This window comes from Setaria italica, chromosome II, assembly GCF_000263155.2.
Source record: "Setaria italica strain Yugu1 chromosome II, Setaria_italica_v2.0, whole genome shotgun sequence".
Taxonomy (NCBI): domain Eukaryota; kingdom Viridiplantae; phylum Streptophyta; class Magnoliopsida; order Poales; family Poaceae; genus Setaria; species Setaria italica.
Window position 1 is genome coordinate 46,418,902 of NC_028451.1, and position 17,434 is coordinate 46,436,335.

A 17,434-nucleotide genomic window follows, 5' to 3' on the forward strand; every position below is an offset into this window, starting at 1 on the left:
AATTTTTGGGTGCCTGCATTTCAAATATATGATATTTAGGACAAAGTAGACGATAGCATATTAATCTTGCCAAGCCAAGATTTCGCTAATTTCACCATAATTTGCTATACTTTTTTAGTTTGGTGCCAAGACTTCTATGGTCCTCTAAACCTTAATTCACAACGAACAAATATTGGACAAACCAGTCATACTACCAAGCTTTGGTTAGAGCTCCCCTAATCTGCAATTGCAAGCTAACACTGCAGCTTTAAGCACTCTGACGTCAGACTCGAGAAACCTTCTTCAACTAGTCGCGCTCACAAGGTCCAAGCGTCCACGAGCACATCAACCTTCCCCTCCCCACAAGCCAAACGCGAGTCCCTCGCCCGTGACCTCCCCGATCTCCGGCGATGGCCGCGCGGCGCCCCGGATCCCCCGCCTCCATGTGGCCGCGCCCGTCCGCGCTGCTCCTCCTTGTCGCCTTCGCGCTCCTCTCGGCCCCGCGGCCGGCGCGAGCCCTCCGGTTCGACCTCGAGTCCGGCCACACCAAGTGCATCTCCGATGAGATCAAGGTCAACTCCATGGCCGTCGGCAAGTACCACGTCGTCGGGCCCGACCCCAACTTCCCCGACGCCCAGCTCCCCGAATCGCACCGCATCTCCCTCAGGGTAAGCGAGCAGCGCCATGCGCCCGTCGGCGTCCGGTGATTTGGGATGCGGAAGCCATGGCCATGCTTGTGTTTGAGTAACTGGGGCTCTTTGCTTCGATTGATGGTGGCGCAGGTGACGTCGCCGTACGGGAACAGCATGCACTACGCGGAGAACGTGCAGTCGGGGCACTTTGCCTTCACGGCGACGGAGGCGGGCGACTACCTCGCCTGCTTCTGGGCGCCCGACCACAAGCCGCCGGTCACCATCGGCTTCGAGTTTGACTGGAGGAGCGGCGTCTCGGCCAAGGATTGGCCCAGCGTTGCCAAGAAGGGCAAGGTCGATGTGAGTATTTCGCCCTCCAGATTCTTACCTTCGTTTTGCTCAAATCGCTACCAATCTGGTCAGGCTGTAGTGTTGGTTAGTGATTCAGTTTGTCGAATTAATCAAATATATCATGATTCCAATTTGGTTGTGACAACAGAAATTGCAGGATTGCTCTGTAAATTTGGGTGCCTGGGTGTGGATTAAGTTGTGGGTTTGGGTGATTAGCATTAGACAGGAGTAATTTACTAATTCGCATTCTGATAGTTTGTTGATCAATTCTGTGTCATGTTGATGTTTGAGAGCATGGTTTGCACCGTTCAGCTTGGTTGTGATTTTGCTGTGTTTGTAAGTGGGCTGCTAGATTCTACTGGTTTGAGTACTTCAATTGTTGGTATACTGGTGTAGAAAACAACACTAGGTTTAATCTAGGTATGAACACATATTTTGTCATTTCACTACTTGGATCTTTGTAGAGTTGCCACTTTTTGTTGAGCAGCATATTTTTCAAGTGGTAGTTAATCTTTTTTAACCCTGAGGTTGGGTTCAAGTATGATTTTTTTAGTAGCCTACAGGTTACTTATGTGCTTTTCAGTTTCATAAAAGTTATGCAAATGGTTTAAAAATGGAGGACTGAGTGTGCCTGGATGGACAATAAGTACACAATTGACATCTGTATGTTTTAATATCTGATTTGGTGTTTTCTCTTTCTTGTTTTAGTTATGCATGACTTAGTTATGAGTGTCACATCCTTGCAACTGTGTTTTGCCATTTAGAATCATATTCTGATTGAACAGAGGCGAAACCTGCTAATGCTTATCATAAGCATATTTTTTAACTTAAGAATGGGAGAAAAGAAGACTTATGGTTTCTGACTTTGACTTAGGGGACTTTGGGTAGCTTATTGTATTTTCACCTCATTAACATATAATTGGGTCTGCAGATTAAACTGTTAGTGCTACCTAGGAATTGAACACTTACTGATCTTGCTAATAATTGTGTCATCTAGTCTTTGCTCCTCAGGTTCGCTGTTAGCTGTGCCAACACTACTTATAGGATCTCGTAATCATTTCTTCGAATTGACATATTTGTCTTGTTTTGTGAGAATGGTGCATATAGTGCTTTTTTGCATGTTGTTTCTTATAGCTAGTACCTCTGTTTATGCATGTGTTGTTGCTTGTATGCTGCAGATGATGGAATTAGAGCTGAAGAAGCTAGAGGAAACCATCAAAAATATACATGAAGAAATGTTTTATCTCCGTGAAAGGTAGTACGTAGTATCGACTATGACTGGCAACATTGAAACTAACGTTGGCAAAGCATTTCCTGTATCACATTGTGGCCATGTCATGTGTCCAGGGAGGAGGAAATGCAGGACCTGAACAGGCGAACAAACTCGAGGATGGCTTGGCTCGGGTTCCTCTCGCTCGGCATCTGCTTATCAGTGGCGGGTTTGCAGCTGTGGCACCTGAAGACTTTCTTCGAGAGAAAGAAGCTGCTGTAGTTCCCCAATTATTCACGATAGCACACAGCACTAGAGCGGACAGGTGTAACTTTATTGTGTGAACGGTTAATCTATGTTACAGAGCGTGAACCCATGTAAGAAACGATGTGTGTCATACTTGAGAAATGTGCTTCACTGTGCTTTAGTCTGTTCAGTCGAAATTCAAAAAAAAAAGTTGTAAGAAAAACTCAAATGCGTTCCGGTCTATAATTCATGTTGTAATTTGGGGGGCACCATTTTCGTTCTTTGCCATGCCAGATAATTGCTGTGATCGTCATAATTTTGCCATCCTTATAGTTAAATGCACCCGCCCTGGACCTAATGAATTGACGGCACACGTAATGGCTGCTTATAGTATGCAGCATGGCTAACAGGCTAGAAAGTAGCAACGGCCAACGGGAGCCTTGCTTAGAGAGGCGCCTTCCAGCAGCGGCATCTACAGCAACGGGAGCCTCGTCCAAAACTGCATCAAATTGGTTTGTAGCTCATGACCTGACAACTATGATATGCTAAGGTTGCAAGAAAGTTTGAGACTGCAGCGCCGTAAGATGACCAGATCATCCAAGAAACCGGATCAAAGAACCAGCTTCTACAGGGTATAAACTTAGATCATACAACAAAACCTTGTAATCCAACAATATTTCTCTTTATAAGTTTACAGTAAATTGTTTTGACACTTATAGAATATGCACGAGGAATCACTTTCCAAAGGCAGCGAAGCAATTCTCATCAACAAACTAAAGATCTTGAAACAGAAAATAGCAGGAAACTTTCTGATCTATAGAACCCCACATGGCCACATCCACCTATATGCTGCAGAACTATGATCTAATAGCTCTCAAGATTTTTCACAATTTTAGCTGAAGCAGAGCGAAACCTAAAGAAAAAGAGGTAATGCTGCAGTACAAACAAGGTTTCTGTTTTCTTTAACAGAAATAGCATCGAAGTAAAACAGCAAGAAAATTTCACCGTCTCAGTGGAGCTTTCTCGAGGCACCTAATTTTGTACATTCATCAATGTTAGATCTCCCAAGAAAACCCTATTCAAAACACCACCTGTAGTAATGAATGTATATATGCACTGTTACTGGAACAAATGCCAGTGGGTCTCGTGTGAAAATTGCTCCTTGAGCTTCTCGAGCCTCTTGAGGATCTCCAAGAAAGAAGGTCTCAGGTTGATATCCCCAGACCAACATAGCTCAACCAAACTGCAACAAAAGAAAGCAAGTTAAAATACTAAAATAGCAGCCATGTTTAACGTGACAATTGTAGTGTCAAGAGTTGTTTGGCTTGTACATACTCCTTCAGTTCATTAGTATGTCCTTTACGGAAAGCCGGGCGATGCCCTTCTGCGACGTACTTAGCAGCCTCATAAGGTTCATAGTTGGAGAAAGGAGGATCGCCTTCCAGCATCTATAATCATACAGAACAATTGGTCATTCAGCCTAGCCCAAAAACTGATCGGGGACCCACTAGCGCAAGGGCCTTCACGGCTCTAGGAAAAGGTCCAAATGATCTGAGTGGCCCTTGGGTCAACCCCTGCTTTTAGGCTAAAAAATTACCTCATATAGTATCATGGCAAAAGAGAAGATATCAACTTTCTTGTCATATTTCCGATGCTTGAAAACTTCAGGGGCCATGTAGCGGTCTATTTTAGTACGAAAATCAAAACAGTTAAATATTAGTTAACATACAAATTCAAGAGAAGTGATTCAAAGTTGAGTGGTAGCTCCTGAAGCTTACAGCTTCCTGTCTCCCCAGTCATCTTGTATACATCATTGGCATGCTGAGCTTTGATGATCTTGCTAAGACCAAAATCTCCAACCTTCAAATGGTTGGCAGCAGAATTCACCAGAAGAATGTTTCTAGAAGTTGACACATTAAGTTAGAACGGACCAAAAATGTTCTCATGTTAAAAAAAACAATCTGACGGACCTTGGTTTTAAGTCTCGGTGAATCACAACGTTAGGTTCATTGTGAAGGTATGCCATTCCCCTGCAAAACAGAAAATCAATGAAGACAATGACACATGAATCAATTATAACAGGTCAGAATTACTGCAAACCAAATTACCGCATTGTATGAATGACACTGGTATGTGATGCAGTGAGTCAGAAATACAGGCAGGCAGTACATGAAGGCTCAAGGATATGGTGTTTGTGGCATAACTAAGCACATGAGGTGAAAATACCTTGCAATGTCTAGAGCAAAATTAACTGCGACAAGTGGGCCGAGTGCACCTTTCTCCTTCAGATATTGATGAAGGTCGCCCTGAAAATGCATTTAACTTACTCATGAACAGGTTCCGAATAGTACACACAAAATGATAGTTGAACTGCGACACAAAATACATACTCCTCGTAGAAACTCAGTAACTAGCATTAGAGGCTTGGTTTCTGTAACTGCTCCAAGGAACTGGACAATATTTGGATGTCTCAGCTTTATTAGCAAGTTGACTTCATGCTTAAAATCTTGGCTGCAGATTAAGCAAAAGTTTTATAAGAAAATATTAGATAAAAACACATACACAAACATGTGTCCTACAACTAGAACACCTACAGTTACAGATTCAACCAAAATTAGTTTGACACAATTCATATTAAATTCATGTAATCAAATCGGTTGGAGTACTCAGGGAGGTTAACAGTTGTTCTGATAGTTTACTTACATCACCAGCCTGTCATCAGATAGGGATGGAAGAATGCGCTTGACAGCAATAGGTGTTCCTCGCCAATTTGCTTTCAGAATTTCACCGAAAGAGCCCTGTTGTAGGTAGCAGGTTTGACGAACTTAAGATTTACATTTAACCCAAATACAAAACGAACTAAAAGTGAAGTACCGTACATCAGTAAACTATGATGATGCTTTATCAAATAACTGCATTGAGTAAGAGATGTTTGAAGACTTGAACCTTTCCAATGACAACTGCTTTTGTGAAGTCCAATTCAAGTGGGTTAATCTCCCAGTCAGCCTTGTTTGTTAGAGGTGGCGGAATTGTCTTCGGTTCAAAATGGCTTCCAGTTTTCCCCTACAGGAAATTAAAGGACAAACCCGAAGGAGATGAGAAAGATCATATGATGCATCAGCCTAACAAAATCTGATTATATCAAAATGACCAGTTTCAAAACTATCAGTCCAGTAGAGCATTTGTTTTTCTAACTAAAAAGAGCATGGTTGATTTAGTTGCGAGCAAAAGGTACACCAAAATTCTCAATTAACAGAACACATAAACACATATGATCCCCCAAAGTGGATGCTATCTCTTTGTTTATCAATGGAGGCACAATTGTTATACATTCTTCCATGTCTAAATTCATAGCCATGTGTGAATCACCAAGCTATCCAAATTCTTAATAATGCCCAGCTTAGATCACCTAATATTTTGCTTCCAAAAGAAAAGACACCTCTACTTCCGATAACAACATTTGGGACCATTCATGGTCTCCTGGATACAAATTCAGAAACATTATACCGGTAACAGCTGCAGAGCAATATACAGGGGACTCACCCACTAAATCCATATCATACAGTGACAGGTGGAATTGGAATACCTGGTGTTCAAGTTATAGATTTAGTAATCTTGAGCTACTGGTCAAACCTAAACAACCCTAAAACTTAGCAATGCGATGATCAAGGCAACCTGTTAAATCAAACCCATGTTATCGACCACATACATATGTCAATCCGCCATGCTCCTTGAGCAGCTCAATCATAGCCTGCCTCTTAGCTCCCTCCGCATCAGCTAGTGGCTGTTCATAAAAAAAAAAGATAAGTTAGCATCATTAGCAATGGTCCTCAATATGGCATCATATTTTAGAGTCTAGACAAAGCCAACCTATATTTACACCACTGCATCACAAACGCAACCCCAATTAGCAATCAGAAACCTAAAGTTCCACTTTACATTAACGTTGCACACCAATTTTACATGAAACCAAAGCTTACTAACAACAAACCAAACCAAATGAGCAAGTGCGACACATTGCAAGGCTACAAATGCCATACAAATATGCTTCAGCAGCTGGATGAACGAAGGATCATTGCAGTAACACGCATTGACAACCAAACATAGCAGGAGCCCCCAGGAATTCACAGGATAAGCTACAAATTGGTCAAATGCAGCAAGGTGCAAACAGTAAACAAAACCGATTTTCCAAGTCCAACGAAGAAAACATGACAAGTTACCACCACCCATTCGAATGAAATGCTCCAGAGCGCAAACTAAGGGCTGCAGCTAATCGTGTTCCTCCCAAATCGTCGATTCATGACACGACACATGAAATCGTATCCCAACAGAAGCTAGTAAGATCTCAAAACGGACCCGTACCCGAAAATCCGGACCATTTCAACACGCAACGAACAGAGGCCAGTAGCACGACCCAACCCAAATCAAGCCCGTAACATCGGAACAAAGCCAGAAGAACACGCAAAAATCGCGAGCCCAAACGCCGAGACAAGGAACGAGAGAGGCAGGCAGGAGAAGGATCGATCGCGGGTCGCCTGGCCCGACCCGCTCCACTCACCGTGTTCTGCCAGCGGTCCTGCGCGTTGACGTCGGCGCCGTTGGCGATGAGGCACTCGGCGACGTCGTGCCAGCCGTGGAGCGCGGCGACGTGGAGCGGCGTGCGGCTGTCGTAGTCGTGGGCGTTGACGAGCGTGGCGTCCTCCTCGAGCAGCTTGCGCACGGCGCCGACGTCGTTCTGGTGCGTGTGCCAGAGGATCAGCGAGGTCCGCGCCACGAGGCCCTTGTCGTCGAACCTCCCCCGCCGCGCGCCCCCTCCGCCGCCGCTCCCGCCCCCCGACGACCCCGCGCCGCTGCTCCCCCCGCCCGAGCCCCCTCCACCCGCCGCAGCAGCCGCCGCGTCCTCCGCCCCGCTCATCTCTCGGTCTCTCCCGCCCTGGCCCTCAGGGCGCGTCGCGTGGTGGTCCGAACCGAATGAATCTGATGATGAGTGGGCGGGCAGAGGTTCTTCGTGTGTGTGTCGCTTCCTTTCCGGAAATCCTATTATTCCGGTGCGGGGGATTGATTGATTTTAACTCTCCCTCGGGCCGCGTGCATGAGATCTGATCTGAACGCTGCGAGCTGCTCCCTCTGTCCCTTTTTATCTGTCTCTGAAAAACTATGTTTCCTTTTTATCCGTCTCTAGAAAATCATGTTCCCTCACAAACCCGCTTCCCAAGCAATAAATAATAAGGGATGGAAGGAGTAATCAGTAATAAACCCGAGCTAACCCGCTTGCTTTTTAACCCGTTAACCGACGCCTCCCTCCACTTGTCGTTTGTGCCAGCCTGGCTTGGGAAGGCCAATCGGACCCACAGGGTGAAGTGAAATGCATCCAAAACCGGCGATTTTTCCACGGAGCGGACGCCATTCGCTTCATTTCGTTCCATTTTCGTGCGTGCCGTTGACTTCGAAAGCAAAGAGTTGAATTCTCCACGAAATTGCCACCAAGACTGAGCCATTTCGGATCGAGCCATCCACTCTGCACGCACGGGGCCTGCACGAGAGCATGGCGAACATGACTGGCCAAAATTTACAGCAACCTCGGAGAAATCGACCGTGCAGAAGACGGTGTAGCCGTGTAGGCGACCAACACGCTGATTGGCCATGCAACCGCGGCGCTGCCTCAGTAGCGACTAGCGAGCGCGATCCCATTCCCATCGCCATGCGTGCTCTCCTTCCAGTCCCCGTCGAGCTCTCTTTCCGGTTTCGAAAAGCGACGGGCTCGGGAGTCGGGATTAGACAGATGGATGAACAAAGGCGCATGCTTTCCCGGGGCACCCTGAGGCTGACACGGCGCTGCGTGTGCGTCGGCGTATCTCGCTGGGGGTGCTCGCGTGCTCCGATCCCGCGGCTGACAGCGAGAGGGCGACGCGCTTATCACCGTTCGCCAATCACCAGTGATGGCAGTGGTCGGCAAAGCAGCGGTGACCGGTGAGCATCCGCGTTCCATGTGCGGCACATGGATTCCAGGATTTTGACAAAGTTTCTGCCTTTGGAGACCCGGTCTCCCGTCTCCGCGAGTGCACAACCGGTCCCTTGCTCCGCTAGCTTTTCGCTTTCTTTTCTTTTCCGTGCAGCAACTGATGGGATGGACGGTGACGTCGATATTTTTGTAGGACGAGAAAGATATTGATATTGACTTGTGCTTTTGTTTGTTTTTTCGAAACAAGACTTGTGTTTTGGTCTAATGACGTGAGCATGCTTATCAACATGTCCTTATCCTCGGGTAAAGAAATACATTGTCATTCATTGGCCTCTGATTTCTCTATGGCGATTGGCCGATCGGCAAGTTTCAGGGTGGCCGTATGATTATATATGATGATCCACGTCCACATCAGAACTTTGGTAATGGTGTTCATCATTTGTGGGAATATGTATCGGTTGGTTCGTCGCATGGGTGCCTATTGTACAAGAGATAAACATTGAGGACCAAGTATTTTGTGTTAATAAATAGACGTGTGGATTAGCACCACTTGATGCCTGGCCAAAGTCAGACAGCACTGAAGTTACACATTCTCTTGGAAAGCAAAGCTTGATTAAAGAAGATCAGATGAGAGGATAAGCAAATTTTGGACATTTCTGATTTCCCTCTGGCAAGCATATTAGCATATACTATGCTTTTTTGGCATTGACTGCAATAAAATGCGGAAAAGTTTCCCTTTTTGTAATGTGGTAAAGTTCCCCTTTTTTAGTGCACATGCATGCGTCACTCGATCCTAAACCCTTTCCGTTTAACAAAAGCTTGCCTTTGTTACTACAATTGCAGAGTTTTGCACCATGTTGGCTTGGTTCTTATTTGGGTTAGAACTCAGAACTGACTACAGAACACGTGCCGACGCGGTGCGGATGTGCCATGACCCGCTACTGCTCCCTAGTCCTGTGCTATTGCACTCATGTCATGTTGCTAGGCCAGGGCACCACATGCTCATGTTGCAACTATTGGATCCTAGTGGCGCTGCAATGCTTCTGTTTCAGCAAGCAATGAATAAACAAGCACCTCAAGTTTCCCCCCGGAGTATTTCGTCTTCCCCGAATAATTTCTTCCTCTTGCCCCTATTAATAATCTCTTCCTATAGCGCATCTCTGGATAGCGCTTTCTACCACAACTCGTTCACCGACCAGCTTCCAGCCGACGGATGGTTGCCCTTCAGAAACTTATCCATGTCACAGCAAACACACACAACACTCCCACGGCATGTGTCCTTCAGTGCGGACTTCATTCAGAAGGGGGGAAAAATCAACTTGGAACTCAGATTCAGACGATAGCGGTCATTCCAGTTCCCAATCTATCCACAAATAGCATATCCGCATATGATGTGAATTTAATAGAAATATCTTACTGCAAGCACAAACATAAAGTCTGAAAATCATAACATGGAATTTGAGGAAAATTAGTAAATTAGTGAGGAAAATTACCTGCTAAACCTGCATGATGTTTCTCGTCACAATGGAGATCAGCTTTTGTGCAGAATGCATTTTACCCAAAAAGGCTCAGGAGTTCAACGTTTTCTGGTAAGAAACCTGTACACAAGAGATGGTGGATGAGTCCAAGCATTGAAGTGCCACTGCACTAGCAGTCTCTTCAAAAGAAAAGCATTGTGCGTGATGCCTACAGAAAATCATACAATCCTGGTACAGCCCCAGTGGTTCAGTTCAAGGACCAAAAGATGAAGTGGACTAGCGAAGATAATGAAGTGCTTTTTATGAGATTGTGCCTATTTCATTGATAGAGAAGATAACTGATGAAGTACTTTAAAAACCAAATAAACTACATGGTCAGGAACATACTGAAGTTGAAGTCTTTGTCAACTCCCTGATGGCCATTGTGGCATAGGATGATGCTGGTAGAGTAAATTCTAATTTTACAGCCAGTTTCTCGGGTAACGGTTCTGAGATGCCATTAGATTTGGTTTTCACTGAGCTAGCTTCAGTGGTTGGTCCAGAGGTGTCCAATGAAGCATCCAATCCAGAATCACATGATGCGAAACTGGAAATCCCATCAGATAGCAGCTTATTTGCTTCTGATGGGTTGGTTTTGGATAGAACAACTAAATCAGTTTCCAATAAAGGTACATTGTCATCTGTGTAAGTCATTAGGTCCCTGCAACCATTAAAAACAAATTTAATTGAATAGCACCAAATATCCTACATGACTGCATGAGTACATGTACAGCTAGGGTTGCTCATCTACGCTATTCACTGCAGAAAATATAGATATAGTTTCAAGCAAACTTACAACTAAAAGACAAGAACAAAGGATTTGATTAAACAAAACAGGAAAACTCTACTTCTATTGTGTGTACCATTCAAAATCAATAGGTCGTTGGAGTAGCCGACGGTAACCTCCTTTCATGCTGGTAATCGAGAAGTCCCTAACAAATGACAATCAAGGAAATATGACAGATAAGAACTTGCTCTGCTGGCCTTTAAGGATATTGCGTGTAAGGAACCAAAATGGTTATATTCCCAATATGCAAGACACAACATATGGACTCTGCATAGATAAATGTCATTTTAAGTCCTCATTAACCATCTGGCGTGAATCCAAATTCACGCCATGATGGCACTGTGATTGTAGTTTGTAGGATCATAAAGTTGTTCAAAAGAGGAGACAGCTAGAAAAAAATGGACCTTGTGACAGAGTGACTTACTTGATCCCATGGACACTCTCTACCAGGCTAATGCCATCCTGAGTCACAAAATTAGATAAATGTCATGGCAATCGTTTGAGAAGAAATTATTTGAATGTGTGAAACTCAATCACTTCTTCATAATCTGACTGGAAAAATTTTGTATTCCACAAGTTTGTCAAAGATTCTCAATCTCACAAATTTCTCTAAAAAGGAGATAATGCATTAACCGGTAGCATAACCATGCTAAAAGTTGAAACCAACTTCCTGCCCTAACAAATTGTTTCCTTACCATAACTTTCAGACTAAAACGTGTAATATCATAACTTAAACTCCAAGTAAAATGCATGTTGTACAACGTATTTAATTATTTGTTAATACATGTTCCTTCCATTTATACCACAACAATCCTCTGAAATATTTGTAATGTTCATCATAAAATTCATTACCTTCTTGGCTATTTCATGATAAATCTCAGCAACTTCATTCCCAGGGAACAATGTTTCTGAACTGCGCGTGGAAAAGGTAAGGATAGCACTTGAATCACAAAATTATACAGCATAAAGCATGTGATCCTCACCCAGGCAAAGGGAGGACAACATCCTCAAACGTGTAAGCTGTGTTCAATAAATCTTCAGAATCAACTATCTACAAGAGAAGTTCATGATTGGGAATTTTGTTATATCAGTGTTATGCACAGGTTTGCTGTCAGTATAAGTATCTCTATAACAATTGTCTAGCAAACCTTCACAGACTGGATCACTTCTTCAGGAAGTGTTTCACAAGATATTTCCATTTCAGGTGAATTAGTATTGCTATCATCATTGTCGAAAGTATCTACTGTGGCTGCTTCTCCAAGAGAGCACCCCTTTCTGTAAACCAAATCACCCTCTACAACTTGTGAAATACCTGCGAGTTCAGCAGTTATTAGCATATAAAGACAAAACAAGAGTATATGCTAGAAAACCGAAATATAGTTTTAGAACAGCAGCCTGAATGAGTACAGCAGAACACATTGCACAAGTAGACTTACCATACTTTTCAACTCTCATACTTGCAGCATGGTTCCATAGGTAACTCTGGTAACTATGTACATACCTGCACAGCATGGTTCTATTTGAATACCAGAGCACAGACAGTAAATACAAAACGCTATAGCAACCTATTCTGACAGGAGATTGTAGATAGTAATTTCTTAAACAACATAATAGTGTTGTGCTACATTCTTCATCACATAGTTAATAATAAAAACGAGAATTTAGGTCAATGTACTGCAACATACATCAGTCTCAATGTTTTAGGTATAGCCATTAGTGCTTGTAGATAGTTGCCAGGGTACTTCTTCAAACGCTGAAGCTGGAAATGAAAGAAAGCATAATTCTAAGGGTCCCACATTAATGCAATAGAAGTCAATGCTAAAATGGTAAAAGAGAAAATTAAAATATGTAAAATTGTGAATATGGGAACACCAAATGCAAAACTCAAGCTCGAAATAGCAGGACAGAAAGGAAATACTTTTATTTATTACCTCTTACTGTATAAGTTGACAACTTTTCTCTATTGGGTGGGCATATTTGGTATAGAAGATGTAACAAAACTAGATCATCATAACATTATGGAGCATGGAACATATATAATTGTGTGCTCTCCAATGTTTCAATCTGCTGCATGCAAGATGGGCTGCATGGTGATGCATAGGACCTAGGGCTGCCTAAACTAGTATTATAGTTTAAAGCACATAGTTGAGCAGAACTTAAAATTCGTGCATGGCACGGCATGGACACCTTAACGGTTCACAGAAACTATGTACTGTATGGTAAAGCAAGCTCATGGCAGGTAGGAAACACAAAAGATAAATCCAATCATATGTATCCAAAAGATATGTACTAGATATGCTAGGAAGGAAAAGGTCTACGGATTTATTTTTGGCAACATGTAAGCCTAGAAAAAAAGAGAGCCTACCATAGCTCTCTCCATCGTGAGATATCGGGGGATTCCACTAAGTGCTGCATCAATATCGCCATGGCCCTTATAATGTACCTGCACCTCATTCATTGCATAATGAAATTAAGTTTCAAATCTTCACACTTGACATAAAATATTAAGTTATTTAACAGGGAAAAAGCAATATCACCTACCCTTGTACCAAGAATCAAGCTAACAGCATGTCTCCACTCTCCTCTAAGCAAAGCAACACCGACAAAGTGACCAGGTACTGAACCGCTACCAAAGCGCTGCCAACACAATGGAAACATTCTTAAAAAGGTATAACAAGCAAAAATGATGAACTACCCATGACACAAAAAACTAAAAATAGTATGAACTTGGCTAGGAAAAAAAGGTAGGTTTCCTTTACCTGTAAGCCGTAGTAATTGATAAATCCATTTTTACTCAGGCCATCAACAGCAGCCTTTATCACATCATCTGATTCTGCAACAACATTCCTGGAAAGAAATAGCATGAATTATCCATTGTCTCTTTAATTACAAAACAAGGTCGTGGCACAAGTGCATGGACTAAAGATAGTAGCCCACAATGAGGGACAAACTTTTACAATTCCTCGTAAGTTGTAACTTAAAACTTATAGCCACCATGGAATAGTTGAAAACATTGTGTTAAAGCAAGCCAACAAGTATTTTATCATGAGTCTGATAGCATATTTCACAGCACGTGTGTAGCATAACATTGGCAAAGTGCAAACAATTTCACTAAGACCGTACCTGACATACTACCAGCATGATATGGTGCCAATAGTGTCACACATAGCAAGGAGAATACGCACCTCAAAGTAATTGCAAACCGGTTCCCTCTGAGTTGACCAAGAGCAAGGCCTTCATTCACATAACTGGGAAATATTTGCAGTTAAGTTGTCAGTTAATTTATTAAGAAAGGAGTTCGTAGATCATATGCTTTACTGGTTACCTAAAGTCTCCAACTCTGATACCTGCGAGTTTGCTATTAAGAGCGACCAACCTACTGGCATGTACTTTGAAAAGTGTCACCTGATCAGAAGACAGGGAATCAGAAAATTCTTAACTCAATGACCAAAAAAAGTGCAACTTTAGTATTTCATTTGAAACTACACCACATATGCTTCCGATAAAGGTTTTCTTGGCTGCAGTTACCACTAAGATCAGACTTTCATCTGATAAAGCTTATTCAGATACTTTGTTTCCCGACCAGACCATGTTGAAGTTGAACCCAGATTGTCCAATAAACCAACCAATGAAAACAACTCAGGGCGTACCTGTTGGGTTGTAACGGCACGTTTATCCTTTGTCCCCGCAAATCCAAATGATCGTGGCTGTGGAAATCAATGCCACCAACCAATCAACAGAAGCGATGAATGGATTCAACGACTCAAAACAGAAAACCTGCAAAAGCACTTTGGTGAAGCAGAACATGGCACCTACCTGAACCCCTAGCATCTTTCCTATAACTCCTAGTGCCTCTTGTGTGTCTCTGTTCTCCTTATAAAGGTGAAACCTGGTAATATTGTTTACTATTATCAGCTAGCAATTGTGTTTCAAAAGACATCAAATACGAACTGCAAGCCAAATGTGCATCCTAACACATTCTTTTCTCAACAGGTCATAGATTAAAACCATGTGAGGATAGATGCAAATGACAAACAATATGTCATCACCTCAGGAACTTCCCCAGGTGATAAGGCCAGGATGTAGAGCCTCTACTATCAAACGGCCTGTCATCTCTCCAGCCTGAACCGTCCATGCCTCTCATATTCCTCCCTCTCCCACCGTGTGGCCCTGATCCCAACCGCACCCTAATACATTTCTGAATCCCATCACCGTGCTCAACCGTATCCGTGATCAGGAACTTGAAATTCCTCTTGATGAACTCGTGCACCTCCTGCACAAAAACAATGTAGAACAGAACAATGACACACTGATCATCCAGGAACCATCGAAACCACAACTGCGAGAACCAAACCCACCAAACGATGAGCCTTATCGGCATCTGCTGAGAGAATGATTGGCGACAAATCCCCATCTCCCTCCAAAACCCTCTCCAGAAACCCCCTCAACGCGTCGTAATCCGCTTCGCCGCAGAGCAGCCGGAACGACTCCAGCGCCCGCGTGTGGTCCGCGTCGGCGTCGCCTTCCGCCGCGTTATCCCCTCTCTGCAAATCCGCAAGCACCACACAAGCCGAAGCGAGGTCAGAGCCTCACGGGTGCCCGATAAGACTGCAGCGCGGGAGCTTCGGGGGAGGGGGACCTCGTCGACGTCGGGGAGATCGAAGGAGGTGAGGCGGACGAGGGCGCCGTCGCGGGCGACCTCGTGGACGATGAAGTCGGAGTAGCGCTGCTTGAGCGCGCCGCGGAAGCCCAGGACGGAGGAGGCGAAGCGGGAGATGCCGACGTCGGGCTCGTCCACGGGCCCGCGGCGCGGCGTGGGCGAGGGTGCGGGCGGATGGGCCGCGGCGCCGGCGCCGGCGCCGGCGCGGAAGTGGGCGGCGAGGGGACGGGAGGGGGGTTTAGGGGTGAGGAGGAGCGGGAGGGGGTTTAGGAGAAAGCGGCCGCGCATGCTGTTGGCCACGCGGTGTGGACTGTGGACTGTGGAGCACGGCCGCCGGATGGGGGGACGGGGAGCAGTCAGCTATCCACCCGGCCGCGCGCGGGAGCTCTGTTTCTCTTCTTCGTTCGGAATGCGGACAGGAAACCGCACGGGCCGCGGCGGCGGCGACTGCAGCAAGCTTTTTGTTTCCGGCCTGGACCGTCCGATGCGCGTCGGAGGGGTGGGGAATGAGCTGTTCGATTCGTGTTCGTGCTCCTGTGCTTGCTCTTGTTCTGATTTCTTGAAGAAGAACGTGATGCTGTTCGCAGAGAACTGACCAAGTGACTGACGTGTTCTGTTTCTGTACATTGTAAAAGGGTGTGATATGATGCAGAGGTGGCGTCTAAGCTTTTCTTTTTTTTTTTATGGTAACGACGGAGGGGATGAGTGTCCCCACCTGAAATTTTTCCACAGATGCCGGCGAACCGGGTGCCTGCACCGATTACAGAGTCATAGCGCCCTTGGGCTAGATATTACACAGGGGAAAAGGGAGGAGAACTCACGCCATAGTAAACAAGTTACACCACACCCAACTATCGAGCGGAACTTGCGAGGCAGGCGACGTCTCCAAAGCACACAGTCTTCTTTGCAACCGCAGAACAGCCGGGCGAGGTTAGGTTGTTCTCCCCGGAATAGGACGTCGTGTCGGTGCTTCCATAGTCTCCAGCAGCATAAGAGAAGGAAGGTCGAGAGCAAAGTGTCAGGGACCCCCCTCGGGGGGTTTAGAGTTCCAGATGGAGGCTGGTGAAGGGAGCGAGGATTCCAGCCATCCTAGCTTTGTCCAAAACAGGCGGGCAAAGTGGCACTTGGAGAACAGGTGCTCGGCGTCCTCTTCTTCCTGATGACAGAGATCACAAGTAGCGGAGTCTACGATTCGCTTCTTTAGCAGATTATTTTTGCATTGCAGCTTGTCTAGCACCATGAGCCAACCAAAGAACTTGACGCGGGGTGTGGCATGGCTGCGCCAGACGAATTTGAACAGATCGCAGTCATCTCCGTTCTGTGGACTGAGGCACGGTAGATCTGACTGGAGTGTAGGTGATGTTCCCCGGATTCAAAGCAGGACGTGCGCACATCCTCTTCCTCGGTGAGCACCAGGTCGGCGAGAAGCTCTTCCACGGCCTGCAGTTCGCGCGTGGCCTGAGAGCTCAGCCGTGGTGCAAGAGAGGACAGCAGCCCTTGGTCAGCTATCTCGTTCACCGTTGCCCCCGGCTTGATGACGTGGCTGTAAAGAGCCGGGAACGCATTTGACATGGACACCTCGCCTTCCCAGATATCCTCCCAGAAGTCTGTCGTGTGGCCATTACCAAGTTGCACTCTGGTGATACACCTGTATGCTGGGAGCAGGTCGCGCAGCGCCTGCCAGTGTGAGCCTTCTACCGCACCTTGCAGAGAGTGTAGGTGTACTCGTTCCCGTGCCCACGCAGCCCAGGCAGACCCATTTGGATGGTGTAGTCGATGGATCAGCTTTAGGAGGAGGCAGGAGTTTTGCACTTGTAGTTGGCGAATTCCCAGTCCTCCTTCCTTTCGCTTACACGCAGTCTCCCAGGCTGCCAAGCATTGAGCTCCTGAAGCCGTGTCAGTGCCTGTCCACAAGAAGGCTCGCCGGCGTGCGTCCAGTTGTTTCAGAACGCCGTAGTTGGAGGGCGCCCATGATGTAGGTTGGCAGTCCATCTAGTACTGAGTTGATCAAAACCGTGCGCCACGCCGGACTTAGTAGAGTAGCTTGCCATCCTGCCAAATACTTGTCTACCTTTGAGAAGGTGGCGTCT

The 17,434-nt window shown here is 45.4% G+C and overlaps 3 protein-coding genes across 6 annotated transcripts; 1 reads left to right on the forward strand and 2 right to left on the reverse strand.

The window, feature by feature from the left end:
* Positions 1-257: 257 nt before the first annotated feature.
* On the forward strand, positions 258-2,690 carry LOC101775068 (transmembrane emp24 domain-containing protein p24delta9). The gene is made up of 4 exons (XM_004958364.2): positions 258-647; positions 762-971; positions 2,141-2,217; positions 2,310-2,690. Exons 1-4 carry the CDS (start codon positions 390-392, stop codon positions 2,452-2,454), a joined length of 690 nt encoding a protein of 229 aa, XP_004958421.1. The 5' UTR covers positions 258-389; the 3' UTR covers positions 2,455-2,690.
* A 365-nt stretch (positions 2,691-3,055) lies between these two features.
* On the reverse strand, positions 3,056-7,535 carry LOC101775475 (serine/threonine-protein kinase STY8). Its single transcript, XM_004958365.4, has 11 exons — positions 6,977-7,535; positions 6,128-6,202; positions 5,365-5,481; positions 5,122-5,216; positions 4,809-4,929; positions 4,645-4,724; positions 4,389-4,448; positions 4,197-4,318; positions 4,016-4,101; positions 3,754-3,866; positions 3,056-3,661 (listed from the first exon to the last, which is right to left on the reverse strand). The coding sequence occupies exons 1-11, from the start codon at positions 7,331-7,333 to the stop codon at positions 3,538-3,540; spliced, it is 1,350 nt and encodes a 449-aa protein (XP_004958422.1). The 5' UTR covers positions 7,334-7,535; the 3' UTR covers positions 3,056-3,537.
* A 1,524-nt stretch (positions 7,536-9,059) lies between these two features.
* On the reverse strand, positions 9,060-16,258 carry LOC101756993 (pseudouridylate synthase 7 homolog). Of its 4 annotated transcripts, none has more exons than XM_022824675.1 (20): positions 15,324-15,946; positions 15,043-15,228; positions 14,734-14,957; positions 14,501-14,573; positions 14,335-14,391; positions 14,010-14,089; positions 13,870-13,932; positions 13,444-13,531; positions 13,226-13,321; positions 13,050-13,127; positions 12,370-12,443; positions 12,121-12,185; positions 11,833-11,996; positions 11,668-11,735; positions 11,537-11,597; positions 11,109-11,146; positions 10,761-10,829; positions 10,246-10,558; positions 9,874-9,978; positions 9,060-9,762 (listed from the first exon to the last, which is right to left on the reverse strand). In XM_022824675.1, the coding sequence occupies exons 1-19, from the start codon at positions 15,630-15,632 to the stop codon at positions 9,949-9,951; spliced, it is 2,136 nt and encodes a 711-aa protein (XP_022680410.1). In that variant the 5' UTR covers positions 15,633-15,946; the 3' UTR covers positions 9,060-9,762; positions 9,874-9,948. The 4 variants fall into 4 exon arrangements, with proteins under 4 accessions (XP_022680410.1, XP_004959848.1, XP_022680412.1 ...); XM_004959791.4 differs by having other exon boundaries at positions 9,060-9,796; XM_022824677.1 differs by lacking the exon at positions 10,246-10,558 and having other exon boundaries at positions 15,324-16,258.
* Between the last annotated feature and the right edge of the window lie 1,176 nt (positions 16,259-17,434).

Excerpts from the sequence above, each read along its gene's own strand:
- LOC101775475 (XM_004958365.4), bottom strand. The coding sequence starts at position 7,333 with ATGAGCGGGGCGGAGGACGCGGCGGCTGCTGCGGCGGGTGGAGGGGGC. Across the intron at positions 4,319-4,388 it reads CACCGAGACTTAAAACCAAG|AAACATTCTTCTGGTGAATT; the intron begins GTCCGTCAGATT and ends GTCAACTTCTAG. Across the intron at positions 3,867-4,015 it reads TTGCCATGATACTATATGAG|ATGCTGGAAGGCGATCCTCC; the intron begins GTAATTTTTTAG and ends GTATGATTATAG.
- LOC101775068 (XM_004958364.2), top strand. The coding sequence starts at position 390 with ATGGCCGCGCGGCGCCCCGGATCCCCCGCCTCCATGTGGCCGCGCCCG. Across the intron at positions 648-761 it reads CGCACCGCATCTCCCTCAGG|GTGACGTCGCCGTACGGGAA; the intron begins GTAAGCGAGCAG and ends ATGGTGGCGCAG. Across the intron at positions 2,218-2,309 it reads ATGTTTTATCTCCGTGAAAG|GGAGGAGGAAATGCAGGACC; the intron begins GTAGTACGTAGT and ends TCATGTGTCCAG.
- LOC101756993 (XM_022824675.1), bottom strand. The coding sequence starts at position 15,632 with ATGCGCGGCCGCTTTCTCCTAAACCCCCTCCCGCTCCTCCTCACCCCT. Across the intron at positions 14,958-15,042 it reads CCGATAAGGCTCATCGTTTG|GAGGTGCACGAGTTCATCAA; the intron begins GTGGGTTTGGTT and ends GTTTTTGTGCAG. Across the intron at positions 13,933-14,009 it reads ATCAGAGTTGGAGACTTTAG|TTATGTGAATGAAGGCCTTG; the intron begins GTAACCAGTAAA and ends AATATTTCCCAG.